We start from the raw sequence: 26,830 nt of genomic DNA, 5'->3' as shown, positions 1-26,830 counted from the left end.
AGTGGGTCATTTAGTTCACCTCTCTTCATCACAGTAGGATTACTTGCCAAAACTTGCCAGAAAATTTATTTCCAGCTAATCTTGAATATTCTAGCAAAGACTATTCCAAATGTCCTTTGCCGTTCTTTCTATACTATTATGTACACCCTTATACCTCACCTGCTTGCGTGGTGGTACTCTTTGACCAGTCAAAATTTGTACTGATTCTGACAGTAGAAATCTTTGTACTGTTTTTAAGATGTAAGCACAGCCGTGTCTGTCCTGCCCTTACTCTTCCCTATAGCAATCATCATTCGTATTCTTTAATTCTTAATTTATTTTTATGCCTCTTATCCATATGCATGGATCCACTTCTCTTGCTCTATCTGTCTGCACAATAAGTTAGCAAGTCTGTCCTCTTAATGGGTGCAGCTTCTACCTGTTGATGTGCTATTAGAGAATGGAGGTGCAGGTCTCTGCTGTATTTGATACAGAGGTGTCTTTCTCTTTTGCTTTTCATTGCATATTTCCTATGCCTTTTTGCTTTCCAACCTCACACTGTCTGTAGGACAAACTGAAGTTGTCTCGCATTTTCCGTGGAAGTAAATACCAGGGAAAGAAATCATGACAAGTGTTCGTAATTCTTGTCTGAACTTTTCCATCAATCACACTGAGAAAAGCAAGTGTAGCACAACCATTGTTTCCTACTACAACTTCTTGCTTATATGAACATAAATGATATTCCCAAATAATAGGCTATCTGCCCCATTTTCTCTTCTTCAGGGTGTTAGGCATCTTATTGGTGCTTCACGTGAAAATTAAAACTGTCTGTCTTAGCTAACAGTGCACAGGGTTTACTGGACCTCCTGGCTTACCCAAATCCCTTGATCTGCTTTTGTACTGTTTCCCCAACTTGTCAGCTGTTTAGAGGTACTGAATTTAAATGAAACCTAAATTCCAAGTCAGCGTAATGTTTATATGTAAAGATGAAAGTGGTGTTATTTCCCCCACCCCTTACTTTCTGCAAATTCTTTGTTCCAGTCAGTAGCATCATACTGTGTAACTCCAGCTCTTTATCTGACTTTCAGGAAAGCTAGTGGATGCTCAATTTATGCTGCCTCTTGACTAGTCTTTTAGGAATTTTCTTTTTTCTCCTCAACTAATTAAACATTTGTTATTGCTACTGCCTCTGCGGAGAAAGTCTGCTTTGCCAGCTTTCATACTCACTATTGTTTTATCATCCATTGCACTTCCTGGAGAGTAGATTGCATCTAACATTCTTTTTTGATTTCAGAAGTAATCCTGTAACAGCTTCCAATGTGGAATTTGGCTGTCACTGTCTTGAAAAGCATTTTATTATATATCAAATGTACCTTAACTGACAGAGCAAAGCTATATTTCCATCTGGAATAAGGCAGAAGACTTGAGCTTCTTGAACATCACTGATTCTAGCTATTGTCCTGATTAAAACAAGACTTTGTAGAATTGCAAAGCAACACTTTTTGTCAACACAGTCAAAACCCACAAGGATGTTGCCCCTGAATTGGTACTTGTTAAATGAACCGCAATACTTAATTTCAATGCCATGAGTAGTTTACAATTAATTTATAACATAGTTCTATATATGGTGTTGCCCAGGTACCCAGTCCTGCTAAATCTTTTTAATAGATAAGCTGCTTTTAGTTTTTCTTACAAGAGAGCAATATAAGCTTTCTACATGTATGGTTGTTCTGATGGGCATTGTCAGAGCCAGTTCCTGTCATACTGCAGGGAAGCAATGTGATGACACTGGTCAGGGCTCCTCTCTGTGCTCTGGGGCTGGGAGAGGACAGTACTCCCTCCTGCTTCAGGCAGTGTTTTTTAGGTAATACTCCACTTCTTGGACATCAGTGTTTCAGCCAAGTACTCCATTTCGAATTAGCCACTGGTTTTCCCTAACAGGCACAAGGGAGATCTGCTGAGACCTACAAGGCCTACTTTTATTCATGGGGGAAGACTTATTTCTCCCCACTGGCCAATGAAATAAGGAATAAGACCATTAAGCTGAACCCACTGTTCTTGCAGAAAATCCAGAATTAGTGCAAATGAATTCTAAATGTGCTTAAAAACACTGAAGTTAATTGTTTTATGCTTTTTTCTGAAGGCAGCAGTTAAGTAGAATGAAGATCACTTGGCCTTATTTTTTATTTAAAGAGTCACCGTGTTTTATTTAGCATTTAAGGATTTTAAGAACTTACCCTTTTTTCTTAATATTAAAAATACCTCTTTTTAATTATATTCCCAATTTTGTTTTCAAGAGTCTGCTTTGTTTTCTGATGTTATATTTAGAATAAAGAAAGAAGTTAGTTGCCTGGGGCAACAGCTGCAGTGTACGTGTGTATAGAGGGAAAGGGGAAGCTCAAATGCTTTATAAATACTGTTTAAACATAATCAACAACTTTTGGTTGTGAGGAATTTTCAAACTCATGTGAGCTGGAAGAGGAATCTAATAGACTTAGGAAGCAGAAGATAGACTTCTTTCAAAGGCCCAGTCTCAATATTGAAATTTTTGATACTTTAGAAAAAATATTTTTTTAGGTAGGAAGGTTTTTGTTTTCTTTTCTTTTAATGAGGTCATACTGACAGTGGGAGTGAAACATAAAAAAGCTTAAGGTTCAAGTTGGTTTTTTGGGGGGAGGCCTTTTTGTATTTTTTTAATGGGATTTTATCAGCCTTAGAAATCTTCATCCTGTATCTGTTGGAAAACCCACGGCATATCAACCCATGGAGCTGAGGCACCATAGTTTTTCAAGAGGTTTTATCCTCCCACAGTTGGATTGAGGCTTTATTTGGGCTCACGTTTATATAGCTATTTTGCCATTTTATCCTGTGGAACAGCACCTGGTGAAACTTATAAAAGTAGGCTTATGCATTAAATAATATTGTAAAAGTCAGTTTGTAGAAAGAAGTCGGGCACTTCTAGCACTGTAGCAAATGCCTGTATCATTGGAGGTCCAAACTGCTTTTAAAATCTGCCTCTTGGGACTTCAGAAGAGAAACTGCATTCACCACAGGGTTAGTCCTTTAAAACACATCTGAACAGTGATGGTGCCATCCTCTGGGGAGGGGGCCCTGCAGAGTTTAATCAGGATGTAAACAACTTCAATCCATTCTCCCAACAGTGGGAAAAACAGAAGGTTATATGAATGAAAAGGATGATTTGAATTACAAGCAGATTAGTTTTAAAGTTCCAGTGTGGTTGAAGTAAGAGAAACTACTTCTCCCTGAAAACAAATACAACTTATATCTTTAGAAGATATTTTGGTCTGGTAATTAGATGTATTTTTTACTTGTTACAAAAGATTATTAGATATTGAAAACTTTTATAAATCCACTTCTCTGAGTTGCAATAAGTTGGCAGAGCCTTTTTTTTAGTGTCTTCAAAAGTTCAGTTGTTTGAAATAATATTAACAAAATATACTCCAAAAGTTACAGGCCAGATCTGTCATTGAATATTCTGGGTGAAGTGCAGTGCTACAGGCATCGGAAACAGGAGATTTCATTGAGCAGTTAAACCTCAGTAACATTTTTTAAATTTCTTCTCCTTGCTGTCATGTTTCAGGAAATACATGAAGATTGAAATATTTAATAAATATATAATAAATGTGTTTAATATAATAGTGCTTCAGGAATTTAGGATTGGTTTTGCCTCATAGTTTGCTCTGATATTTACAACTTAAGTGTCACAGCATTGTGGTAGTACATGAGAGTAGAACTGATACTGTACAAAATTGCAGTATGACAAACAAGGTGTTAAAAGTTTTGACTGTGTCCAACAAAAAAATGGCTTAAGCAGTCTTAATGTTAAATAATATATTGTACCTTACCTTTTTACCTCAACATCTTTAGTGTGTACTTACATTGCTTTGTTAAAACTTTCCTCTAGCACTATAAGGACAGGGAATCTTCCCAAACAATAAATAAGAGTTCGACTTGTGTTGAGGAACTAGAAAACCAGGAACCTATACAATACAAAAATCAGTCTATTAGCAATCAGACATGAAAAAAAAAACCCCAAACTAGATAAATGTTACTTAAAAAATAAAAAGAGTAGGATTTCATAATGAGTTAACAATATGTGTACTACTTGTTTGCTGATTTATTTTGGTATTCTCTCCCAGATCAGAAACATTTTTATTTTAAGAATTTAGATTTAGCTGTAGTTCAGCTGAAACATTAGGTTGATGATTGATTTATTAGCTGCTGAATATTGATTCATTATTCAGCTACGAACTATAATGAATATCTCATCAAAAAAGAATACCAGATCTGTGTCCTGATTGTCTTGGCTACTGTTCTATCTCTTGTTCTCACTGACTCAGCTGCATTCTGTGAGGTGAAGAGTTGAGGCCTGATGCTGCAGTTGCTGTTCACAGAACTAAACTACATCAAATTGCTAGTGCGGGAGCAACACATTTGTGAGATCAGCAACTCTGGTTTGTAGACCACAGTTGTCCATTGATCTTGTACTCTTCCTGCAGTTTGAAGACAGTCATTCTTAGAGTGATAGAATGTATGTTCTGGAATACTTACTACGTTTTTTCAAATATTTATTTCAAAGGCAACCCACTGAAGGTCGATCCCGTGATGGTGGTTTACGTCTTGGGGAGATGGAACGGGATTGTTTGATAGGTTATGGAGCCAGCATGCTTCTATTGGAGAGACTGATGATTTCAAGTGATGCCTTTGAAGTGGATGTTTGTGGACAGTGTGGCTTGCTGGGGTACTCTGGCTGGTAAGTTGTCAAGTGCTACACAGTAAATATGCCTCTGTGCAACAGAACTTTCTCCTTGGTCATAGTGCTTCTCCATTTTCAAGTGCTCACATACACCAATTAACAGTCCTATGCATCTTAATCACAGGAGTGTCAATGTTCTAAATTGGTATTTGGAAGATTGTTGACAGGGGATGGTTCTTTGTTGTGGTCTGATTGAAGTTAGTACTAATTTGAGTGTGTAATCAATGGCCTAGGGATCTCTTCTGTTGTGGGAGCACAGGTATTCCCATCCACAGCCGTGGATCCAGCTGTGCTTGTGGGAAATGTTCCTTTCAGTCTGTCTGCTGACTTCCATCCCATCCTTGCAAGGGATTATCAAATGCCCAATTATATCATCTGTTTTTTGTAAAGGGGAAAATCACTGTGTCAATGTACTTGACATTTCTGCCATCAGAAATGAGGTGACTAGCTAGGCTGGTTGCACACCTTCTTAGTACAATCACTTGTCAAACCTCACAAGGCTGAAGAGGAGACGGTGGGCACACAAGAATAGGAGAAGAAAGCAACATCCCCTTCTTTCTTGTTCTCTGGCTGTGGAGTTCATCATACCATGCATGTGCTCTGTCCCTCCCAAATGCCTTTTGCTTTGTAGTCTTGTAAAACAAGGAGTTCCTCTTCGAAGCATCAGACAAGTGCACCGATCCCATGTTGGAACCTGAGAGACAAGCATCTGTTTGAAAATTCAGATGGCTTCGCCCACCTGCATTGTCCCTAAGCAACTTCTCTCTAGACTAGCTAATGGTTTTGCTGTCTTAATCTGAGACCTAAACCAGTACTGAGTTTGTCTCCAGCAATCAAACTTTTTTCATGTAAGGGAAGCATAAAACTGGATGTCAAAGCTGTGTAGAGCTCATGATTTGTAGCATTGTGTGCTTTGCTTTAGCCATCTTTTCTCTTCAGGAGTTTTGAGATGCTAGATTTAAAGTTGCCTTGTAGCATGCTGAAAATACACTACTATTATGAGAAGATAGGCAAACTTCTGGTTATGTTCTTTAGAGGTGAGGGAAACATTTTCTTTAGGTTGGTTTTGTTTTAGACAGGCAGAAAAACAGACTTAGGAGACTGATGGGAATTTGAGATACAATGTTCTTGCAAGCTTTGTGAAAACAGGTGACCTGGAATCCCATGACTAAGGGAGGAAAAAATAAATGGTGCGAGTTCAATTTACAAGTTACTCTAATATTTAGGACAGGGAAAGATGGAGAGTTTGAAAGAGCAGGAGAAAGACTGATTTCTAAACACCTCAAAAGAACATTGTTGGAAACTTGCCACATCTTGGATATCAATATCAATCTATTGGGAGAGGCAGGAAATTGGACTTTATTCACTTTAGTGCTTCAAGAGTGATTTTTCCATGATATAATGAAGTAGGAAAGTAAGGTGTGTTCTCAGTTTGTAGGTGTGTAAAAGTGACAGCTACTGTTTCTGCCCTTGATCAGACCGTTCTTCTAAGCGTGTGGCTTCTGGCCGGAAATCAAGCACCATATTTGGCTGCTAATAGCAGCAGTTCTGCTCCTTGTGGAGCAGAAGTTCAGACAGAGGTGGGTAAACACGTGTGTAATCCAGAGGCGAGATGAGGCCTACTCTGTGCATCCTGTTGTGGTTGGTGATTTTTAGTTGGGCGTGGCCCTGCTGGCTTTTGTGCAGTAACTCTTTTTGAGAGTCCTGTTTTGCTTGAGTGTGTGTTCACTGCATCTAAGAACTGAGGCCTTTTTCTGATCCAGGTCTCTTAAAACTACTACAATGCAAATAATAGTTGAAGGAAATTGTGTGAAAGGAGGGACATGCCATAAGTCAAACAACCAACCACTTCTAACAGTGTAAAGTGTTGCCTTAAAAAGAAACTTGCGTGCAGATACAGCTCAATTATTTTTTTAATAAGACCTTGACTTTCAGAGCAGTCCTTGAAGATTTTCAGAGCCCACAGGAAGTGAGGGTGCCTTGAAGAAAATTAGGAATTTGAACTTTAGGAGTAATATTACATTTTATTTTTAAGGTGTTGTCAATACATTTTAATTTTTTTTGAAGTTTGTTGCAAAGCTTAGTAACTCCTTAAATAACTGTGAAAGAAACTACTGTCTCAGACAGAGCCAGACATTCTTGCAATCCGATTCTGTGAAAAGCTGTCTGATGTGTGAGAGTAATCAATAAGAGAAAGTTTCTGCTAAATTATATTCTGTGTCTACCAGTAGCTGAAGCAAGTGGCCCTATAATGAGCATCACAGTAGAGACCAAGTCATTAAGAGAAACTTCCAAACAGGCCTTTTCAGTGACTCTGGCATTAATAAGACATTGCTGCAAGAAACCTTTTAGAAACATTGTTTGGTGGCTACCATTAAGAGTGCAAATCTTAAGGAAGATGAGCCTTTCCTCTCAGACAAGGACTAGCCACTGGTTATGTTTTTCTGCAAGACAGTAACGGCAGATCAGTGTTGGGGCCTGAACTGGTATTTTTGCAGAGGAAGGAGGCTGTTGTGGCAGTGACAGAATTTGTCCCTGTAGAAAATGCAGCTGAAACTTACTATGATGTACTGGTTTTATGCAAATTTTCCAACTTTGCTGTTGTACAGATGCTCAGGGGCAGAACTCCACTGAATGCAACGAGCAGAATTTGGTCCTTTTTTGATGATACTTTGAGGAGTTACTCTGACTGTGAGCATTTTAACAAATACATGAAGAAAAATTTTGTTCCTGGTTCAGATTCAGCCTTGATACAGTTGCCTTTTCCTAACCAGTTTAGTATCAATTCTAGTACCAAATGGTCTTTCAAGTACTTTTTTCTGTGATCTCTGTTTGACAGAGTTTTGTGCTTACTGCACCTTAAACTTTCTGGGTGGTCCCCATCAAAGTACAACGCAGGCCCAGAATGGTGTAGTGAGTAGTCTGTGCTCCTCAGTCTCTAGGAGCTCTAATCAGATGCCAAACATCTCACAGCAGAAGAGTTGTATCTCGTCAGGCTTCCAAAGCTTGCAAAGCTGTTCCTATTGAGAACAACTGCTTGCTTGTTGTCATCGGAGAACAGCTCCTGTTTAGATCACTTCCTCCCACCATAAAAATATACCTATCCCTATAAATATGGACTAGGAGAACAGTCCAGCAATAAACCTGCAGTTGAGGTCTATTCTGTTTTAAAGGCCTGCTAATATTTCCCTTACCAGGGAGAGAGCATGTTCCAGGGAAACACCTAATTCAGTCTATTACCTTCTTACTGCCTATAGTCAGATTTAGACAAAGCTAAAGCAATTACTGGGAATAAATAAAGCTTAATTCCTCATCATAAACTGCAGAAATGTAATTTAGACTTCTGTACCATTGGTTAAAAGTTTTCTTGGTTTAAAAAAAAAAGAAAAAAAAACCATGTGAAAGTCAAGGCAACTACAGTTTTCTTGGAAAATAACCAGCTCTTTGACATGCTCTTAAAGTCTGTTTGTACAAGAACTAGCAGACTCTGAAAAAGTAACTGGAAGACTAATGCCAACCCTCATAACCAAGAACTTTACCATTGGACCTGACCCCACTGACTTCCACATGCTCTAGGTCAGGTTGTTCACTGGTAACAGAAACAAGACTAAGCACTGGCTTTATTGTAGATGCTGACTCTCAGCCTCATTCTGTACCTCAGAAGCTTGTAGAAATGTTGCTAATTCTTCCTTAATTGGATCTTCAGACTATTATGACTTTATACCATATGAATTTGAAACACAGGAACAAAAGAAGAGCTTTTTTAGACCATTAGGAAGTACTTAGTTACTCTCCCTTCCCAAAGAACTGGGTTTTGCAACTCTACAAAACCAAAAGATGGAATACACAGAAGAATGAGAAACTAGGGAGGTTGGAAAATTATATTTATAAGAAATATATTTAATTTTCTTTGTGTATACACAGAGTAAGAAATTAAATAGTTTAAACAGTTTCTACCACCACTGAACTTGAGTCCCAATACTGGAAAGATGACTGAGTGACTAGCCTATATATTCCTTATGTAGTCAAGTATATATGACAAAAAATCCCTTTCCTCCAGAATTTTAAGATCATTATTTGAGCAAAGAGCACAAAGAATGTGTGTTAAAGCAGTTATACTGGTTTTTTAACTTGACTAAAGCTTTGGCTATTCACACAGATGTAAGTTGAGAGGTGCCTCTTTTCTGGAAAGTGAAATTATTTGAGATATTATAGGGTGAAATTGCGTGTAAAGAACCTTCTTTCTTCCTGCATCTTCTTTTTGTGACCTATATATATGACAGAAACCAGACCATTAACCATTTTTTCAGAAACACTTAGCTTTGTTCACCTCCTTTCTGTCGTTAAGCAGTGCTGAATTTGTGTTGACAGTTATGTGAGTGGTGAAGAAGTAGAAGTCAGTCCCACTCAGCTCCTGAGCATTGTGATTGTCCTCCAAGAAAAATGCAAGTTTAACATTAAGCTCCTATTGGCTTCAGTCAGATTATTTAAGGGCTTAAAGTTATGACTTACTTAAGTGCTAAAATGTGTCTCAAGCACTTTGCGCTTCCTAGGACCGAGGCCACTGTTTAAATGCAGGTGGACAAAGAAACCAGTGGCTAATGGCAATTGTTTCCTGCAGAAATTCATTTATGGACCAACTCTGACTTTCTTTTTGTTTGTTTCCCTAGGTGCCACTACTGCAAATCGTCGTGTCATGTGTCTTCCCTGCGCATACCTTATGCCTGTAAACTTTTATTCCAAGAACTGCAGTCAATGAACATCATACCTAGGCTAAAACTAGCTAAGTACAATGAATGAACAAGATGAAAAAGATAGAAAAACGTACCTTAAGAACTGAAATCCAGCATGTACAACTGGGAGGTTTTTTGGTGAACAGGAATAACTCTAAAACATGAGTGGGTAGAAGGGAGGTGCAAGACAGTAAGAAATCTTTCTTATGTATCCTCCCCATTTTTAAATTGACATGAAAGAGTCTGTCAGCAAAATAAGCTAGGAGCAGTTCCAAAAGCCTTGATCAGTCGTGAACAGGACATGTGGGAATTGTGGAATAAGACCATGATCCAGCAAAGCATTTGGATTACTTCAGACAATTCCATGCTTGCTTTTGAAAAGTTCTTTGCTGGACTAGAGCTCAAGCTGAGCTAAGTACACATCTTATTCATAAAGGTTAAAAATGTTTTCCAGACCAGTGTAATATGAAAGATTAATAAACGTTTTAAATAACGCTGGCTGAATATGTTGATAGTTGTGTAAGGATGGTAAAGCCTTGTAATGTCTAAACCACTTTCCTCTTCTATAGTGTTTTGTTAAAGCGTTGAAATTTTCTTAAGTAGTGTCAAGCTTAGAGAAATTAAACTGCTTTCTCAAGAACTTGATATCAGACATTTTGAGTGAAATTTCAATGTGCAGGTGCATTTCTATGCAAGCAACGGTGTGATTGTGCAGGTAATCTGCTTTCAGCTGAATGTACTCAGTTTGCATGAAGTTCAAGGGAGGAGGTGACTGCACACATAGCAAGTGCATAATACAGCTTACAGATACCCATTCAGTTTCTACTGAGTGTAGTAGATTTGATAATACACAGGCTCAAAGTCCTGAAAAGATGGGCTGCAAACACTAGTGTAATGATGTATGCTGTCATAGGACTGTAGAACTTTTTTAATATATGGGCATAACTACTTCTTAAGAACAAAACTAAGCATACGAAGAACGAGAAATCCTTCACTGACAGTGAAGCAGGTTTGAATGACCTGAAAGGATTTAGAAAGGGAACAGCTGAATTTTTTCATGAGATCTAAGGCCTAGAACTAAAGCAGTGGATGAACTAAAAGTAACTTAGTACCCTAAACTCACTTGAGCCCTTACTCAGCAAAGCATGCTGTTAACTCTTTAAGCAAAGGAGTAGTCCCACTGAAGTCCACATGAGGTCTGTGCATGTTCATGTGCTTCGGTGCAAAGCAGCACTCTGGATCAGTGAGGATACAGAACACTGCCTGTCTCTGAAAGTCCTGAGTTGCTCTTTGTCTCCTCATATGGCTGAATTGTGTGTGCTGATCCTGCTGATCCTGACACTGTTCATGCAGTCATGTTGCTGCTGTTCTCTTAGCTGCTTAAGGAGCACAGATGAGCATCAGCCTGAGTAGGCTTGCTTTTTAAGCTTCCACCAAAATGCTTGAAATAGTAGTTTTATGTTTCGGCTTAAAAATCAAGTCTGAAGAAATAGATTCTACTTTTCTTCTCTTTTTTTCTTTTTTTTTCCTTTTTATTTGCAACTGGACTAATGACGACACAGATGTCAACACAGCCCATTTGGATTGGAAAAGCTCTTGAAGCACTTCTACCAGAATCTGAATAGCTCAGGGTTATTTACAAAGAGTTGTAAAAGAGTGACTGCTTCGAACTGGAGGAAGAGGTTAACCAAAAGCCCCAACCAAATGAACAACCTGTGCTTTGGTGCCTGAGATGGCCCAGCTGCCGCTCGGGAGCACCAGCAGAGGGAGTGAGCCTCTAAGGCTACGTGCTGGCCTGCACCAGGGAAACCTCGCTGAGGATTCTTGCTTGCTAGTCCTCTCTTAAGTGGTCTCCCACGTTGGGTGGCTGGAGCTACAGGACATGAAAGACTGTGCAATGAACAATTGAAAGACTGAACAATTACACCTGTGAAAATTTAAGCAGATACAGCAGAGATAGAGGAGGAGCAAAAGAGTGTGCTCATGAGTAACCCCTTTGAGAGAACAGGTCTCTGTGTGGACTTGAGGGGGAACCTTGCATCTGGTTTACCTCAAGCCGGTGAAAGCATGGGAATGAATGGTTTTGTGAGGCTGAAGGAAATCCTCTGTAATAGCTAAAGTTTAGGAAGAAAGGGGCAACTTTAAGAATGATGGATCCAGTAGAACGTAGAAATGAGACATGTCTGGCAGTAAATGGGGATCACCCACTATCAACTAATCTTATAATAACTACATCAGTTCAATTTACACATCACTGCTGCCTAACCTAAGCCTGTACATACACAGGAGGCTTATTTGAGCGCAAATTTGAGTTGAAACTCTGATTTTTAAGTTTTATCTTTCTCTAAGACGCTGCCTAAGTTCCCTCATAATAGACACCTGCAAATAATCTCTTGGCAGTGGAATAAGCATTACAAAACCAGCAGCAGAAACAGAACAAGCCACTATGGATTCCTAGAATATGGTTGGTCAAAGTGGCAATTGAAGGAAGGAATCTTACTGCAGTCAGGAAAAATCACATTGCATGGACTGATGAGGTAAAATACATTCTCAGAACCCCAGAGCTGTCACACTACTTTCCTTTGGTGAGCCTCATCTTTGCAGCCCTTTGAATTATCTTCCCAGACAATCTCCCCTCCCCCCCTTTTTATACCATGAATGCCTTCACAAAGAGGTCTTATGTCAGCTCGCGGCTGTACGGCCGTAGCTACACTTGCCCAAATCAACCCTGCCATGACTCTGTCTAACTGCTGAATTACATACAATATTCTGAACAACACTTGACAAAATCTGAAGGCTCTAGCATAAGGAGCTGTGGCCAGATAACTACCATGAAGTTTTAATTCCATTGCAACTTCTTTATTCCCTGTATACATAGTGTCCAGGACAAGCTTTCTAGAAATGCTATTCGGCATGAAGGTCACGAGCGTTAGTCCCAGCTGAAATGCTGAATACAGTCCACTTTCTGGTATGAGCTAGAGGTGTGTGCTGCGATAGAAAAGACACCAAACTCCATATGGTATGTTTAAGTTGCCATTTACTTTGCAGATAACGGATTAGAAGCTGTGTACCCTGTTGAATACTGTGCATGTCCAGCCCTACTGTTTGGCTGTGAGAAACAGAATGAAGCTGAGGCTGGGCTGCAGGATGCAATGGGGCAGAGCAAAGCACAGGGCTTTTGGCCTGTTCTGGAACTGTGAGCAAGGTAGGTCATTTGTTTAGGGTTCAGGAAAACAGCTTCACTTCAAATCATTTACATAACCCTTACTAGTTTTTTACTTTTTTTTTTTCTTTAAGGTAAATGTATCTAAACATAGAAACTAGAAGGACAAACTATAAAGAAAAATGAAACCAGACTGGCCAATTTTGGCTTTCAAAGAGGATATATTATGAAATTTGAGCATACTGAGATGTAATAATTTTAAGGTGTGGAAAGTAAAGAGCTCCCACTAAGCATAATTGGGTTTGTTTTCTATGTCCGTATCTTCATTACAAAGAAGCTTCAGTGTGCAGCAAAGAGAGCTTTTAATTCTTTGGACTTCTGACTTGTTGCTTAAACAGAGAGGAAAACCAAGGAAAAATACAGACCCATGATGATGAGAAATCACTGTCTTTTCTCATGTTTTCTAATGGTAAATAGAAAAATATGTGTGGTTTATAGCAAAATGGGAGTACATCATAATTAAAAGCCTATGAAGACTGGAGCATATTTCACTGGTTAGTGATAACAATGTAATGAATAGTGCTGTGTGTCTGAAAATGGATTTGGAAGCCCTGCTCAAACCACACCTGTAAAGCCTGATGGCAAGAATAACTGGCATCACACAGCTGTAAAACCAAACTACAGGGGCTGAAAATGTATCTGTACTTTCTCTGCCTTGAGGCTCCTGAGGACAAGGATGGCCCTAATGTGATGGAGCACAAGCCTTGAAACAACCTACCTGGCTTGCAGCCCTCCCACGTGACCCACAGGACCCTCCTCAGCCGTGTCCCAGCACAGGCACCTCTGGAGCTGTGGCACTGAGCTGGCTGAACGCTGCTGAGAGCCCCCTCCAGCCTGGCCTCTCCTCCCATTGGAGCTGAGGATTGTTTTACAGCCCGTTGCCATTTCAGCAGGGCCACGGGGCACTTGATGAATTCCCGCCTCTGAAGAGGACGTGACTTGCCCAGGGCCACAGAAAGACTGTGCCAGAACTGGGATCAGGGCTCCACGGTCCCCAGGTGCCAGACACGTGCTTGCCTTAAAACTGAGCACTTCATCAAACCGTAAAATCCAGCCAGATGGTGACTCTTTGCTATTATCTGGATCAGTGCTGGGAGGCTTAACGTGTGCAAGGCACGGTGAGGATGCGGATTCCAGTTTCTGTGTCTAAGGCTCAGAAGCCCAGAAAATGGATCCATTATTTAGACCTAAATCATGCTAGAAACTTGAACATATTTGAACACAAGTTCTGACTTCAGTCCATTCTCCTCATGAAGTGTTTCCATCTCAGCATGGACCCACCAGTTTCAGTGGGTGAGCTCTTTCTCTGGAAAGCTCTTTCAGTGGAGTTCTTTCTTTGGGAAGGGGTAGAGAAGTGCAGGAATAAGGACAACTGCTTTGTTGGTCTTACTCTGTCCTGGATATGTGGCCCCAGTCAGACTCTGTGCTTTCAGGTAGCAAAGACTGCATTAATTCAGTTTTGAGTCTCAGCAGTTATTGAAGAACTCACCCTGTGAGTCTAGGAGGCAAAATACACCCTCCTTGCCTTCCATACATATGAAAATACATCCCAGAACACGAGAACTCTCAGTTAAATGCTCCAAACCAAGGTCAGAGCCAATACAGAGAATTTTTAAAGATCCAGTTTTTAAAAAGCAGTTTATATGGCTTTATTCCTGTCTCAAAATCAACAGCAATGATTTTGTGGTCCACCCAGCAAATGGACTTAGGTCTTTGTTCCATCTTCCAAAAAATCCTTCCAAGCTCATGAGCTGCCCATTGCTCTTTGAATATCACTGCTAGGGGAAAAAAAGAAAAAAAGAAACAACAGCTATATATTTCTCCTAATTGCAATTACCCCTTTACTTGCTTTTGTCCTGGGGCAGGTACCTCTAAGGTGGTTCCAGTGACCATGTATTTTTTCCAATAACTTGGTTGTGCATGTCCTTGTCCCCTCCTCCCAGTCAGTATATAAGCAGAACATTAGTTCCAAATCAAAAGCAATTCCCTGCTGGTAACTGCAGCAGAGCCTTTGTCTTTCGCTAGCATGAGTTTTGGGGAGCTACTGTGACCTATGCATATGCTTTACCATTCCAGACGGTGCATGGTAGTTATTGTCTACTTGACAATAAAACATTATAAACAGAAAAATAACTCAAAAACTAAGAAAGGAATCGGTGTGCTAAATAGCAAAGTTCTAATTTCTTGCTAAAATTGTGTTCTGATAATGGAAACAGTTTTCCCTTGAACTCCTAGTGAATTGCAAACAAACTGCATTCAGGCCTCCCCCTGCCAGTCAGAGGCAGGCACTGAAGGTAATTCTCCGTGCTCCAGGCGGATCAAAAGAAGCTTATTATCAGTCTATCATCTAAAAGGATATGACAGCTTCACATCCAGTTGTTCGGCAGCTGAGATGCAGTCTGGAATGGATCTTTTCTGTGTCTGTTGTCTATAACAGCTTTTAGGGCTGGCTCTTCTTCCAACACACAGTACAAATCCTCTGGTAACTGGTACCAGCCACACACAACAAAAGCCTGCTAAATCTGGTGCAAGCTCAGAAATCGATGACTGCTTGCCCTTTTCTCATACTCAAGTCAGCAAGTGTCTCCCAGACTGAGCATTCTGGGCAGCAGTCCTTGGGACAGGGGTTCTCGACTCCCCTGGATACTGATACTACCCAGAAGAGTGAATTCCCTTCCTCCATGCAGACTGACCAGTGACCAGTGTGAACAAGATATTTCCACTGATTCATTTTGGCAACACTGGCACTGCACTGCTTCATAAACCTGAGAAAACTCGGGCTGAGCAAAGTTCCTTTCACAAGCATTAATAAGAGGAGATCATTTAAGGCTGACCTTTGCTCATCTTCAACAAAACTTGGCTTCAGACATGTCTACAGTTACAGCAAGCCAGCCACAATTCAGGTTACTTTTCTTTCAAGCTAAAAGGAAGGTGCCCCCTGCCCAGTGCATGTGCAATCCATCATTTGCATGCCTCTGCTCTTCTGCTGCTTTTCTCCCACATACCTGCATCTGTGCCTGCCTTAGCCACTTTCGTGTGGTGTTTGTGTCAGTTAAAGCCTTTTGAAGGAATCGGTGCACATGTTTACATAGGCAGCCTTTTGATGTTCCTCTTCCAGTTCCTGCATCTGTCAGCATCATGTTCCCCAAGCACATACACAGAGTTGATTCCAGAAGTCATCTGTCAACTTACTCCGTATCCTGTCCTTCACCTATACGAATAGCTTCCTCAGGGGTGTTAATATATGTAAAATAAAGTTAACATTTCCTGTTCTGGTAATAAAGATGAGTAAGTGGGAAAGAGAAGCCAACACAGAAACAAGATCCTTCTCTGTTTCTTCCACGGGATTCGCCCAGTAGATGAAGATAGCAGAAACAGAGGAATAGGGCTGGGAAGGAGGATGGACAGAAGCATGGGTTCATACTGAGAGGAGGCTGCTGGCTCAGGCAAGAAAATATGGAAGCATTCACAGACCACAACCACTGCTAAAATAATGAAGTGTCACTGTGTGTTTGGCTGTTGCCAGCAATCTTACAGCCTGTGCAGAGATACGTTGGATCCAGAGGGATCCCCTGAGTCACTGAAGTCAGATCCCTGGTATTGCAGAGAACCATTTTACATGACTCCTTTCACAAGCAATTTACATCCGTTCCTAAAATTAATGCAGGCTCTTGTCCCTGATAGTCTATGGGAAAACTTCTGTAGAACTTCAGCCTAAAGTTGCCTTTAAATAGAATTAGCTAAATTAATAGATAACAGTTTATACTTTTTTGTTCCTGTGCCAGTAGTTTTCTTTTGTTGGGTTTTCCCCACAAAATATTTGTTACAGTTTCATACAGGTATTCAGAGTCTAGTACCAGCATAAGAGGCTTTTTATGGCAAAAAAAGTTTGTGTGGTTACAGCCTACTGGCACAGTCAGCTGCAGAGTGGGAGACGAGAAACGTGCTTTTCTGAAAGATCTCAAATTATCTGGGTGATAAATTGATATGAACTGTCATACTTCCACTCTGCTCTGCTTTGCTAAACCATCAAAAGAAACTCACTATCAGTTGGTCACCTAAAAGGGTATGTCAGCTTCGCATCCAGTTGTTCAGCAACTGTGATGTGTCTTCTGTTCCCTTGATGACCCTCCTCTTCCCTCCATGCACCAGGACAAGTTTGTATTCTTCTCACAGTACCTCTCCACTAAAAATACATCATCTGATGCAGTGTAGGGTTAATGTCTGTATATTTTATGGCTTGTAGATGATCTATGTAGGCAAGAACTTGGAGTGAAAATTCCCAGTTGTGTACTTTTTGCATCCTTGTTGAGACCTGCCCATTGTATCAAATCGAATCCTGCAGCATATATGTTAAAAAAAAAACAAACAACAAAAAAAACCAAACAAACCAAACTGGTGACTTGCAATGCTTCCATCTGAAAAACACCAGCCTGCAGCACAGGAGATGCTCCATGCTTTCAGAAGAATCAAGCATGTGATTCTTTTTAAACAGGTAAGCAAAGCCCAAACTAGAAACAATAATGGAGATGTAGAAGTGCACCGAGGTGATCTGAGACACCGAGGGGGAATTAGGTAAGCAGGAAAGCAACATCATCGACATATTCCACAAGAATGTGGGGACAGGAACTAACCTGGAAAGGCAGGGGGTAAACACATTGCAACAGTACCTCCAGTCTAACAGAAGTGCTACTGCCCACACATCATCCTCTATAGCAAACATGGCAAAGAACAGCCCAAGCCTCTAGATATCCAGGCTGCACTAAATCCCACCCTTCTCATCACCCCCAGAAAGAACATAACCCTGTGTTCACAAATCCTGTATTTTTATTTTGCTCATCCCTGGAACATCACCAACACGGGAGCAGCTCTCTGAAGGTTTACACCAGTGAAGGCCGAATTTCCACAAGCAGGTGTTCCACGCTCCCAGTAGCCAGGCCACTGCCTGCCGCTGCCCTCCTACAGCGGGAGCGGGCACCTCCCCGTGCCCGGGAGCGATGGCGAGTGCCCTCGGGCTCCTGCCGGCCCAGGGCTGGGAGCCTCAGCCCCCGGGGCTGCCGGGGGCTGTGCCCACCCCTTGGAAGCCATGCAGGCACCAGGTAATTCCCCGCGTACCGGCAGCGCCGGCAGCATCTCCTAGTTTTTAAAGCTAATGCTAGTTTCAAAACTCCTCCGAGACGAGCCCTGCTCAAACACAAAAATATCCCTCACGTTTTCGTGGGGCTTCTGCCTCCCCACATGGCCCGGGGCTCTCCCAGAAAGGGCAGGCCCCTCACCCACGGTCTTCCCTCGGGCTCCCCTCAGGGCTTGCACCATCCACGGTAAAGCCTTGGGAGAAAGAGAAAAGGGGAAAAAACATAAAAAGGTGGGGAAATGTCCCTATTTTGGCGGTGGCAATCAAAAATATCCTCACTCACACCGTAAGGCCCACAGGGCGTTTAGTGGTGTGGCTGAGCGTGTCCCCCTCGCTGTGCGAGCGGGATGCTGGTCCCGATGCCGGCGGGTTTGAGGGAGGCGAGCGGGTCAGGGCCCCGCGGGGCGCGGCAGCAGGTGGCCGAGAAGCCCCGAGGAGGCCGGGGCGGGGGCTATGGGAACTGGCGGAGAAGGCCGGAGCAGCAGCAGGAGCCGCGGGCCGCGCCGTCGAGGGGAGGCGGCGGCACAGGGCCCGTCGTGCCCGTCCCGTCTGGGCCCCGGTGCGGTGCCATCTGGGACAGGGCCAGCCCGGCGGCACACGGGTGGTGGAGGGAAGGGAGGTATGGAAATCCGCCGTCGAGAAAGCACAGAACCCTTTCTTTGGGTTGGAGTTGTTTTTTGGCAGAGAAGGGGACAGAGGGAGGAGAAACATCAGCCTCCCCGCGCCTTGCTCCCGCCTCGCCCGACAAATGTCCGCGGCGGGCAAAGCCAGCCGGCCACCCCTCCGCCACCGCGAGAGCTTCTCCGCCGGCCCTGACTCGGTTTTTGCACTGTGTCTCTCCGGTATTATTTTTACCGGCTTCCTCTCCGTGCACACTGGGCTCCCCGCGCCAAAACTCGGCCAGGGGGTGCGCACCGGCCGCCCCCCGCTGCCCGCCCGCCTGCCTCGCAGGGGCCGAGGTGCCCCGCGTCTCCCTCGCCGCCGGCCCGCCTGGGGATGAGAAGGCACTGCGGAGCGCCAGGCTTCCCCTTTAACAACCTCGCCGCTTGTTTTGCTGTGTGGGGTTGGTGGTTTTGTTGTTTTTCTTTTTTTTTTTCCCCCGAAGGGGAGAGGGAAGGGGGGTAGTCTGGGTGTGGGGAGGGGAGAGGGGGAGAAGAGTGGAAAACGTTGGCTCTGTCCATGGTCAAAGTAATTCAGCTATAATCCCCCTTTCTCTTCCTCTCCTGGAGCTCTATTCATATTCTAATCACAGCTTTTCCTTCCCTAAACCAGCCACTTTTATCAGAGCCCTAGCTTTGCACTTTTACTTCCACTTCCAGCACATACAACCGCATGCAGAATAAGCAACTTTTTCCAGCCTCTGTCCTGCCTGCCTCTCCCCCCGCAATCCTCTAACCCGAAATGGGATCTTCGCATCCTCGGACTAAAGCTGGGAGGCAACACCAGTTTGAAAACGCACCCGTTCGGTTCTTCATTTCTCTTGGCAGTCGGGATCACCCACCCCCTGCTTTCCGCCGGGTCCCACGGAAAGCTCTCCGGGCCAGCCGCTCTCCGCTGCCAGACAAGCCGGTGGCAGGCGGCCCCCACCCCGTCTTGCCCTCGCTCCCCGAGGCCCGGGGAAGGCATGGGAGTCCCTGCCGCAGGACTGCAGTGCCAGCATCACTTGCCGAGACACTGGCTACTTCCCTCTCCCCTCACACCCCCCTTTCCTACCCACACACATCGCCCTTTTTAAATTTTTATTATTCTACAATAAACTAAGCTTACAAGATACTTGGGAAGCTGTGCAGCTTCCAATGCCATGTGCCCGCTAAGGATCCCAACTCAGAGCCCATCGGGAGGAGGAGAATGAGGAGGAGGAGGGGAGCTCGGCCGCGCTGCACGCACACTCGGCAGCCCCAAAGAACACAACCCCAAACCTACTGCCCGTTTGAAGATCTAAGCCAATTTTGATCTCGGGCTGTAATGAGCCAAGGACCTTGGGTGGGGGCTGGGGGAGGGAAGGGAGGAGTGGAAAGACCGCTGGAACTTTAAATAAGAAAAACGTTTCTAATGCTCTAATAGAAGAGGGAAGTCGAAGTGTTGGGATTGCGTAGATCTAAGGCCCCCCTTTTTGGAGGAAAGCTTTTCTTATTCAAAACAGCATTACAATGGGCTTCACATTGAGCCTTGCCACATCCCCATCTGAGTAGCAGCCATTCATCAGGCTGGCTGGCCTATCAATGACATTTCTCCCATCAGGGCTTCTATAAAATGATGCTTTTTCCCATGAAACATCCGCAAACATTTTGACGGGTCTGGCTTTGCCCTGCTGGATTACGGAGTGTCCCTCTCTCCCGCTCTACACCCCCCTCCCCAACTATCTGCCTCTGCCCTCCCTCCCCACCCCCTCGCCGCCACCCTGCTCCCTCTCCCCCGCGCATCTCTGAGATAGGGGCTCTCCACACCCCGGGACCTTGGGGCTCCCGTCCCGTCCATGGGAAGAGCATGCATTGCGGGTTGCTGGAGGAACCCGATATGGACTCCACAGGTAAGTCCCCCCCGCAGGCAGCGGGCTCCTCTCGCCCCTCAGGGAGGACTTTTTAACTTGACCGTGGCGGCGGGGGCAGCGCGGGGAGCTGCCCGTCGCACCGACCTCGCAGGCAAATGAGCCCGGGTGTGTGCGGGGGAGTGAGGTGCGGGGGCCGCGGAGGGGGAGCTCTCGCTCCTGGGCTGGAGGAGCCCTGCGGTTCCACTTGCAGTTACGATGGAGCAGAGAGTGGTTTTTCCTTTTTTTTTTTTTTTCTTCTTCTTCATACGCTGCCGGCCGGCAAACTAATTGCCCATCCTCTTCTAGTTTTAGACGCTCGCTTAGGTTTGAGTAGAGCCTTCCAGAGGGGAGAGAAAACGAGGTTTATTAAGGAAGATGGTTGGTGGGCTAGGGCGAGCCCAGCACCGAGGTCGTCTTGTCCCGCGGGCAGAGCCGGGACTGGGCCGATTTGGAGGGAAGGCAGTTTGGGGAAGGGCAGGGTGGGTCTCTCTCCCCGCACCCCCAAACGATGCCCTGGCCGATCCGGCAAGCGGACGGGAGAAGGGCGGCTGGAGTCCCACCAGCGAGCGCCGCCAAAGGGGAGAAGCCCCGGCGGGAGGCTACGGGGACGGCCTTAGCGGAGAGGCCGCCGGCCTCGAGGGCCGCAGTCCGCGCCCCGCCATCCGACGGCCGCCTCTGCCGCCCGGCCCGGCCCGGGGGCGGCGGCGGGGGACGTGGGGCGGCGGGTGCCGGCTCTGCCCGGGGCAGGGCCCAGGCCTAGGTCTATCCCACGGCGGCTGTCAGCCGGCAGCCTCCCGAAACCGCGGGCCCAGCTCTCCCGCTCCCTGCCGCCGCCCTGCCCGTTCTCCCGCGGTTTCCAGCGGCCGCAAACGCTGCGCTCTGCCCGGGGCGCAGCCCAAGCGCTCCCGCGTGCAGCGGAGGGCAGGCGGCCGCCACGGTAACCTTTGAGATTTTCCTTTATTTTATTAGCACAGGAAAACACCCCCTCGTCCCCTTACTCCATCCCTCCCTCCATCTCCCCCTGCCTGTCTGCCCTCCCAGGCGTTTCCCAGGCGGACAGCTCGCACTCTAGGGACTGCCCCCGCTCTGCCCGCTCCTGATCTGCCCCGTCCCCTCCTGCAGCCGCTGCGCCGGCTATGACTGCCGTGCTGGGTGTGGGGTGGCCGGGGAAGTGGAGAGCTGAGCTGTCCCAGCCTCGCAGTGGGATCAGGTCCCCTCTGCCCTTCCCCGACGGCCTCGGCGGGCCACGTTCCGCCGGTCTTCGGGGCTCCGCAGCTCCGTCCCGGCTCCTCCGGTGTTGCCGGCGCCGTGCTGGTGCAGCTGGTGCGGGTGGGGACGGGCCAAGGGGTGATGGGGCAGGGCAGACCCGGCCTCGGAACCGCTTCGCTCCCTGCCATCACGAACCCGTCAAGGGCTCTCCCATCCCTCGCTTCCAAAGCAGCCCGATGGGCATTTAGTATAATTTAAATATTGATTAAAAAAAAACAAAAAGGGAGAAAAGAGAGAAAGGGAGGGTGGGTTGCCCGACCCCGCTCGGCTGTTCCTGCAGCAGTCCCGGCGCGGAGCGCTCAACGCACCGGCCCCTCTCCGGCCACCGGCGACATCAGCCGGGTTTGGGCCACATTTATTGCCGGGCCCCCGGGACTGTAAAAACCCTGGCGGGCTGTTCCTGGGAGAAAGCGTTTGGCGGGGAAGGAATCGTTGTGTTCGGGTCAGAGCGTGTGCAGGAGTTAGTGGGGTGTTAGAGAAAGTTGCTCTCCTGTCCGGCGGCACTGCTGAGGTGGGGTTAAGGGAATGGGCGGCATCATCTCGTTGTCGAGTGGAACGAGTTTTTACGAAAAGAAAAAATCAAACATAACAAAAAAAAAAAAAAAAAAAGCCCCGCGTTTTCTACTCCTCCTTTAAGAATTGTACATCCTCCGGCTGAGCCTCCGTACTATTCGTTCCTTAATTTCAGTATAGTTATAATAAATGGCAGCATGATTGATTAAGATAATATTAATCAAAAAACACTTTAGTCGTGCTAAACAGATGGCAAGAAAAGTGGAGCTTTGCAGTTGTCTCATTCAGACACCTTAACCTCCCTTTCAGAGGACTTAATCCAATTAGCTTTTCTCCTGAGTTTCAGTTGTTATGTAAAGATCCTTTTGCATTGTGGAGAAATATGGCTTCATTGAAAAAAATCAGTCATGTTTTAATTTATCCTCAACAGTTTTTCCCTAAACCAGCGGGATAAAAAAAAACAAATCACCCGCGATTCTAATTTTGAAGTAGGGGAACGGTTTCGTTCCTTCGCCTTCCCCCAGCAGTGCCGTGTGCTTCCATCGAGTTTGGTTCCCGTTTCCCTAACCTGTAGAGTGACCCATGGGGGCTGTCACCAAGGCCGAAGTGATTTCTGGCCGCCCGGGGTCCCGAGGAGCCCCCAGCCCATCCCGGGGGCCGGACAGGGGCAGCGCTCCCGCAGGAGCGCCCGGCCCCGACGGCCCGGCCTGGGCACGGCGCGGCGGCGCTGGCGAGGAGCTCCCCTCGGAGCTCTCCCACTGCCCTCAGGCCCGGCCCGCGGCCGGGGAGTGGGACACCCACCCCGGAGGGCCACACGCCCTTCTCGGTGGGTTTGCGGCATCTTTCCTCTCACCGTTTTGCCGCCGCCTTTAGCTGCGTCAGGCGCCCGCCCGCCCCCAGGGGTAGTTTCTCGGACTCGTACCTGCCCCCAGCCAGGCCGGGAGCCGTCGAGCCGCCGGGGGAAGCGTGCGGCCCCCTCTGGGGCTCCCCCGCCCCTCCGCTGTGGGGCACAAAGGGCTCATCCCGGGAGGGCTGTGTCTGGGTTTTGGGCTTGCTCCGCCCGCCCTGCGCTCGGCCCGGCTCTCACCCCGCAGCCCCGTCGGCAACCCGACACCTCTGTGCCCGGAGCCTGCCGGGGAACCGGAGACTGCCGCACCAGGACCCCATCACCGCCCCCGGCAAAGCTCACCGGCGGGCTGGGTGCTCGGAGCCAGCGCCCAAGGGCGCCCCGAGGGGCGGCTGGACCGGAGGAAGGAGGCTTTGCGGGCTACCCCGAGCGTTAACAGCGGGTTTCCACAGCCGCAGCCCCCCCTAGTGACATCGGCACGGTGAGTGCGGGGCGCTGCCGGCGGGGCAGAGCTCTGGCCCCGGTGCTCAGCCCCCCCGCGCCGCCCCAAGGGAGCTCTCCCACGCAGGACGCCCCGCCGGGCTCTCGGGGGCGCCGCCCGGTCGGGAGCGGCGTGCGGGGCCGCGGGGCGGTGTGGATTTCCCGGGGGGCCGCTGACTTCTCTTCCCCGCGGCATCCGCGGGACAGCGCTCGCCGCCCCTCTCAGGGAGCAGGAGCCGAAAGAAACAGAGGCACGTTCTTGGAGCGCAACTTTTCTGCACAACTCAATAAATATCCCTCGTTATTTCAGTATTGGAGCCAGGCAAAACCTCCACTGGTTTCCAGGCGCTAGATGGATGAGGTCCTTGGGACGTGAAGTTGAGACTTAGGAGCTGATCCAAAGCCCATTAAAACAAGCAGAAAGCTTTTCAGTGCGGTCAAGGACATTGGGATTAGGCCCTTAAAGCAGTTTGTTTGAACCACGAAAAGCTGGTTCTGCCGCCTGGGTTGAAAACTTTGTGGCAGTGGCCAGATTTCAGTCTGTCTTCTTATCAACACAGACAGGTGTTGCGGCAGTGGTGGGTGACCTTTGCAACGAGCCTGCCATATAAAATGATCTAGCATATAAGCACCGATTGAAGGGAATTAATGGCTTTCATATCCTGGTTCAATTAATGAAATTACCAATAGTGGTAATGAGTACTTGAATGCTAGTTGGGAATGGAGCTGTGACGTTTCAGAATGTATGTGTGATGCTGAGTTGTGGGATCCTACATTCCAGTTTGTTTAATCCAAACGAATGGTTGATTTTGCTTCTGAAAACTGTGCTTTTCTTATTGCAACATAGTAAAGAGAAAACTTGCTATTGGCTTTTTTTCCACTTACTTTTCTGGAGTACTTTTCATACTTAAAAAAAAAGTGACTTACTTTTATTGGAATGAGTAAAAAAAAAAGTTCTTTACTGCTCTAGAATTTGTGTTTATAAAAGCTCTTATCTGCTGTGCAGTTAAGATGATCCAATGATTCTTTAGAATTCTAAATTTGATATGATATGGAGATACAAAAGTAATACCACTGGTCCTTTGTATAGTTGAACGTGAATATTTGTCCTATGTAATTTTGTATCTCATAAGCTTTCACACATGAAAGAAATGGAGCAGGGAAAAAAAATCAACCCAATATAAAGTTTCTTCTTTCCTGCTGCCTGTGGAGATCCTGCAGGCAACGTTTGTGCTGAAGGGCCTGATCCTTGGCAACTCCCTTTGCCTTCAGCAGCAGCAGAACTGGGATCTAAATGCAAGTCCCATCACCGGATAAGGTCTTCATTCCTGAGGGGGTTTTATTAACTTTGTAAAATCTGTAGGAACTTTTTTAGAGGTTTGTAATTTGGTCAAAATTTCCTTGAACTAAGTTTATCTTCTAAGTCTGACTCAGAGAAAAGAACAATTTTATGATATATTTGTCTGCTAATGAATTAATTCTAAAATTCTTAGGGATGGGGAATTGTGATACTTTTCACTGCTCTGCAATCTGTTATTTACCTGCAGTAGAGAAAAGGTCTTTAAAAGGATGGAGAGAAAAAAGAGCTAAAACAAATGTTTGCATGAGAATAGCCAGAGAACTATAGGAAACTATTTAATTTATTTAAGGTGCAGTTTAGGGTTTATAATCCTCAAGATTTTATTTGAGTTGAACTCTTATTACAGAAGGGACTCTGGATTCAGACAAATAAAACTTTTGGGTTTGAGACTGTAAAGAAACCCGTAGAGTCAGTTGGCCTATCACTGTTACACCTTTGCTATAGCAAACATACACTGAGCAAAAGATTTTCTTGAAATTAGAAGAGACCATTTTGTGCTAAGATCCTTGTGATGCTGTTAGAACTGTCCCACATAAAGCCATTGAAATAGTATCCTGCTTCTATTAGGGTTGTTGGCTTGTTTGCTTTTAGAAAATAAGTCTGGGTTTCAGCCAGTGATGCAGTGACTGTGCAGGCAAGGAAGAAGGTTAGAGTAGCTGTAAAATCTTCAGCATCTCCAAATGTAAACACCTTTGCCTTCTTCCACCTTAATTTGCAACTGATCTGCAAGTTAGGACAGCCATAAGGAAGTGCATCCCCTGGGATATGATTTCCATACATAGGATTTCACTGCAGCAAACTAAAGATCAAATCATGGGATCACTGAAATCCGTGTGGTGACGAAATGATAGTACCTCTTCAGATCAAGACTTTTGAAGAGGTGGCCTTAAATGCAGCTGGGGCTTGATGGTTTATAACAATGCCTTGAGAGCAGTGGTGGGCTGTCATGTAACTAATACAAATATAAGGTCAGTTCTTTAGGGATACTTGATGTGACACTGGAGTCCAAATAATTAGCTCACAATTCTGTGAGCACTGAGGTTTGTGAATTTTTTAAGTTCACCCACTTGTCTGTTTCCCTGCATCTGGGCTGGATTTTCTATTTGTTTCATTGTGTCTGAAAATGAATACCCAGTGTGATCCGACCCTGCTGGAGCCCAGCACTCCAGCAGCCAGGGGATTTGATTGCTAACATACTAGTTAGGAAGATGGATAGCATAAAGGATATTTGATGGCTGAGCGATTCCATAGATAACAAGTGTAGGAAGGAAGGGTATGTGGCGATGATTAAGACAGTGGAGGCCCGCATAGGTTTTTTAATACGTCTGTACTACAGGCATGTTTACACACATCTTTCAGCTCCTATAGAATTATATATGTGTGCCAAAGAGTTTCTGTGAGCTTTTAAAACTGTGGTGCAATTTGCTGTTGGAGATGGGTCCTGATCCTGCAATGGCTTCACAAGGGAAACACCTGTTGAAGTCCATGTGTGTGCCTGGGAGGCGGCAGGTGCCCAGGGTTAGCACATAATGATCCCTCCCCACAGCTGGGAATGTGTAATAACTTAATTGTAGCTATTTTACATACATAACTAGCAGTACTAGGCTGTCTTAATTTACATTTATTTTTTTCTCGGGAGATTTGCAGCAAGAACAGTTTGTTAGATATAAAATATTAGCCAGTCTTAGCAACTGTGCATTAAGTCGGCGTCAGAGTCTTTCTTGTTTGTTGCAAGAGCTGTGGTTTCGTTCTCTGTATATAAAGAAGTGTTGGTTAAATACTTTTGTCCATTCTTCCCTTTCTGATAAATTTGAAATTAGGAAAAAGTGGAGAGGGTTAAATATAGCTTTAGCTCTCACTGCACCCGGGAGGAGACAGCTCATATGCAGCTCAAATTGCCCCAAGGTCGAAAAGCAGGACTCAGCACTGTCTATTTTCCTTCACTTCAGCTACAGTTAAGCACTTTGTTTTCTTTTATTGGTAAT

General features: G+C 45.3%; 2 protein-coding genes across 3 annotated transcripts in view; both read left to right on the top strand.

Annotated features, from left to right (window-relative positions):
* POLR3B (RNA polymerase III subunit B) overlaps positions 1 to 9,982 on the top strand; it is a 75,439-nt gene extending 65,457 nt beyond the window's left edge. For both annotated transcript variants that reach the window (XM_017804906.1, XM_017804908.1), the window contains 2 exons: positions 4,580 to 4,753; positions 9,427 to 9,982. In XM_017804906.1, the coding sequence (XP_017660395.1) occupies positions 4,580 to 4,753; positions 9,427 to 9,556 (304 nt within the window). In that variant the 3' untranslated portion in view covers positions 9,557 to 9,982. The remainder of the gene's footprint in view (positions 1 to 4,579; positions 4,754 to 9,426) is intronic.
* Positions 9,983 to 20,030: 10,048 nt separating this feature from the next.
* The window catches only part of RFX4 (regulatory factor X4), a 90,912-nt gene continuing 84,112 nt past the window's right edge, over positions 20,031 to 26,830 (top strand). Inside the window, exon 1 of the mRNA XM_017804614.1 lies at positions 20,031 to 20,376. Coding sequence (XP_017660103.1) covers positions 20,334 to 20,376 — 43 coding nt within the window. The 5' untranslated portion in view covers positions 20,031 to 20,333. The remainder of the gene's footprint in view (positions 20,377 to 26,830) is intronic.

Source organism: Lepidothrix coronata, unplaced genomic scaffold, assembly GCF_001604755.1.
Source record: "Lepidothrix coronata isolate B3197 unplaced genomic scaffold, Lepidothrix_coronata-1.0 Scaffold10, whole genome shotgun sequence".
NCBI lineage: Eukaryota > Metazoa > Chordata > Aves > Passeriformes > Pipridae > Lepidothrix > Lepidothrix coronata.
The sequence above is the reverse complement of the archived record's forward strand: the minus strand, read 5'-3'. Positions and strand labels throughout refer to the sequence as shown.